A 2,837-nucleotide genomic window follows, 5' to 3' on the forward strand; every position below is an offset into this window, starting at 1 on the left:
GGGCGCTCCGGCGGGAGGCTGGGCCCAACGCGACCCCCGCGCGGCTGCGGGCGCGAGGCCGTCATCTTACCCTGCCTGGGGTCTGGGAGGTGGGCGCTTCGGCGCTGCGGCCCCCCGCCCCGCCCCGGCCCCGCTAGGGTCCGGCGGGGCCTGCGGCTGCCCGGATTCCTGGGGCGGGAGGGCCGGAGGGTTGCTGGCCGCGCGACCCCACGCACCTCCGTTTGCCCTTCGCTGCCTGCAGTGCTTAGCGCGCTCGGTGGGGTTGGCGCGTCCTGGAGCCTTTGAGGAGGGTCCGGAAGGCCATAGGAAACCGCTGTGCGCAGCCGAGCAGGTGGGAGCTCTTCCGCACGCCTGCTCGCGGTGGAAAGCTTTCTCCCGGGCCCGTTATTTTTCGAGGCTGCCTCGGGGCTGTGGGGCATTTGCTGTAGCCGTGGGCGGTTGGAGTTCACACTTGATTCCCTTTCCTTATGAGGAAAAGGCGGTGGCCAGGATGACTTTAAAGAAAAAAATAGTAGAAGCATTAACTGAAATCCCAAAGAGTTTTTTTTAAGGCCTGCGGAGTTGACACAATACAGAAGGTATTTTTGCTGCTGCTCCTGACGCTCTGACATCACCCAGTGAAATAGGAAACATTTCAGGGATGGGACAACTTGTATTTGTCCCTTTCCACCTTCTGTTTGCGTCTTTTCCCACACTCCTTTAAGAAGGATGGGTGGGCAGTATGAGTTAGAAATCTTAGCTGCATCTTATACTGCGATTTAAATATGACAGATATCTCAGGACTGCTTTCGTTGTTTGGTGCAATTTTTCATGGCCAGATTGAAGTGAATCCTTTCTAGCTAAACAATTTTGATTAAAGCCAAAATGCTCGTCTGAATTACAGTTCTTTGTTTATTTTCAGGCATCTGGAGTTACAGTGAATGATGAAGTCATCAAAGTTTTTAATGATATGAAAGTAAGAAAATCTTCTACACAAGAGGAGATCAAAAAGAGAAAGAAAGCGGTTCTCTTCTGTTTAAGTGATGACAAAAGACAAATAATTGTAGAGGAAGCAAAGCAGATCTTGGTGGGTGACATTGGTGATACAGTAGAGGACCCGTACACATCTTTTGTGAAGTTGCTACCTCTGAATGATTGCCGATATGCTTTGTACGATGCCACATACGAAACAAAAGAGTCTAAGAAAGAAGACCTAGTATTTATATTCTGGTGTGTAAAAACAAAAGAAAAAAGTACTTTTAAAATGCAAGGATTATTATCATAGTCAGTGTTGCCTTTGTTTTTCTTTTGAAATTCAACATTTTTTCCCCCCTAGGGCTCCTGAAAGTGCACCATTAAAAAGCAAGATGATCTATGCTAGTTCCAAAGATGCCATTAAAAAGAAATTTACAGGTACAAACTTTGAATATTTTGTGCAGAGAAATTACTCTCTCCTAATTTTAATAAGGTAATGGGATTTTTTTTTTCTTTTTAGGTATTAAACATGAGTGGCAAGTAAATGGCTTGGATGATATTAAGGACCGCTCGACACTTGGAGAGAAATTGGGAGGCAATGTCGTAGTTTCACTTGAAGGAAAACCATTATAAAGTAATAGTCAAGTGCCATCTGGATCTTAACAGGCTTACAGTTTCTGCAGCTCAGTCGTCCATTGGAATAGTATTAGGTTTTGTGTTTTTTGTTTGTTTGGTTATTCCCTTCCACTGGGCCCTTCCAACACAATGAATGAAGGAGTTATCATTCATTTAAGAAGCCTGTCAGTTATTGCCATTAATACTGTTTAATATGGTTACTTTTACGTAGAACCCAAGGAATGCCTTCCCTTCTTATTTTAGCCAAAACAACTGGTTACATGCCTTCCTTGCAGCAAGCACCACCATGGATGGGATTGTTAATGTGAATAGCTAGAGTATCGCAGAGGGTAAGCTGATTGAATGCCTTGAAAGGATTACCCACTGGTCAGTTGGTAAACATTTTTCAGTATTATTTATAGTTGCACTTCATTGCAGTTCTGTGGGGCGCTGGAGCATTCATACACCTCACCTGCCTTGGCAAGCCTATTTTTGTGACATGGCAGCACAGATTTAACACTATGCGTTAAAAAGCACTTTTTTTTTGTAATGAGTTTAATCCCTTAAAAGGAATGCCAATTAAGTTTCATTAACTGTCATCAATTTATCCTAGTACCTCAGTGTTCATTCCTGTTACCTGCATATCCTAAATAGCTGTATTGATGCCTTTTGTTTTCATTGAGTGTACACTACTGAATAAATGTAGGAGTTTTATGTTTACCATGAGTCTTGAAACACTAAAAGATATTTTGACTATCAGTCATGATGGCAGTTTCTGTATAAAAGAGCCTTAAATGGAACGTTGTTTTGAGATGGCCACGTTACAATAAAAACTGTGGCGAGTTACAGAACGTTGCCTTGTTTTCCTTGGGAATTTTGCAAAATGTGAAATGACTTTTAGGGTAAACAACTACTAACCTCTGCACTGGTTATTTGAGAATTCTTTTGTACAACCTTCATGCATGGCATTTTCCAGATTTGTTGGATTTCTTTGGTTTTAAAATATCCTAGTCACTTACAAACCATCATTAAAAGAGTGGTACTTTTATAAACATGTTTATTTATGTTTTAATATGGAGGTCAGAAATATTTTTTTGCACTTTGACATACTCCAGTGTCTTGTTCTCTAGATAAAAGAGGTAGTTCTTAAATTTACAGATACATGGCTGCATACTTGAGTAGTAGAAGCAGGATGTTTTTATTGCTAACTTGGTCATAATGAAGATAACTTGTAAAATGTTGTCATTCGAATGTTTAATAATGATTCT

General features: G+C 42.0%; 1 protein-coding gene and 1 long non-coding RNA gene across 3 annotated transcripts in view; one reads left to right on the forward strand and one right to left on the reverse strand.

Moving 5' to 3' along the window:
- LOC108490653 overlaps positions 1 to 786 on the reverse strand; it is an 86,496-nt gene extending 85,710 nt beyond the window's left edge. For both annotated transcript variants that reach the window (XR_003848951.1, XR_003848950.1), the window contains exon 1: positions 71 to 786. This is a non-coding gene — a long non-coding RNA (uncharacterized LOC108490653). The remainder of the gene's footprint in view (positions 1 to 70) is intronic.
- Positions 787 to 883: 97 nt separating this feature from the next.
- Positions 884 to 2,420, forward strand: Cfl2 (cofilin 2). Its single transcript, XM_008829792.3, has 3 exons — positions 884 to 1,209; positions 1,316 to 1,392; positions 1,475 to 2,420. Exons 1-3 carry the CDS (start codon positions 950 to 952, stop codon positions 1,585 to 1,587), a joined length of 450 nt encoding a protein of 149 aa, XP_008828014.1. The 5' UTR covers positions 884 to 949; the 3' UTR covers positions 1,588 to 2,420.
- The last annotated feature ends 417 nt before the right edge of the window (positions 2,421 to 2,837 follow it).

This window comes from Nannospalax galili, unplaced genomic scaffold (assembly GCF_000622305.1).
Source record: "Nannospalax galili isolate Female #2095 unplaced genomic scaffold, S.galili_v1.0 scaffold1171, whole genome shotgun sequence".
Taxonomy (NCBI): domain Eukaryota; kingdom Metazoa; phylum Chordata; class Mammalia; order Rodentia; family Spalacidae; genus Nannospalax; species Nannospalax galili.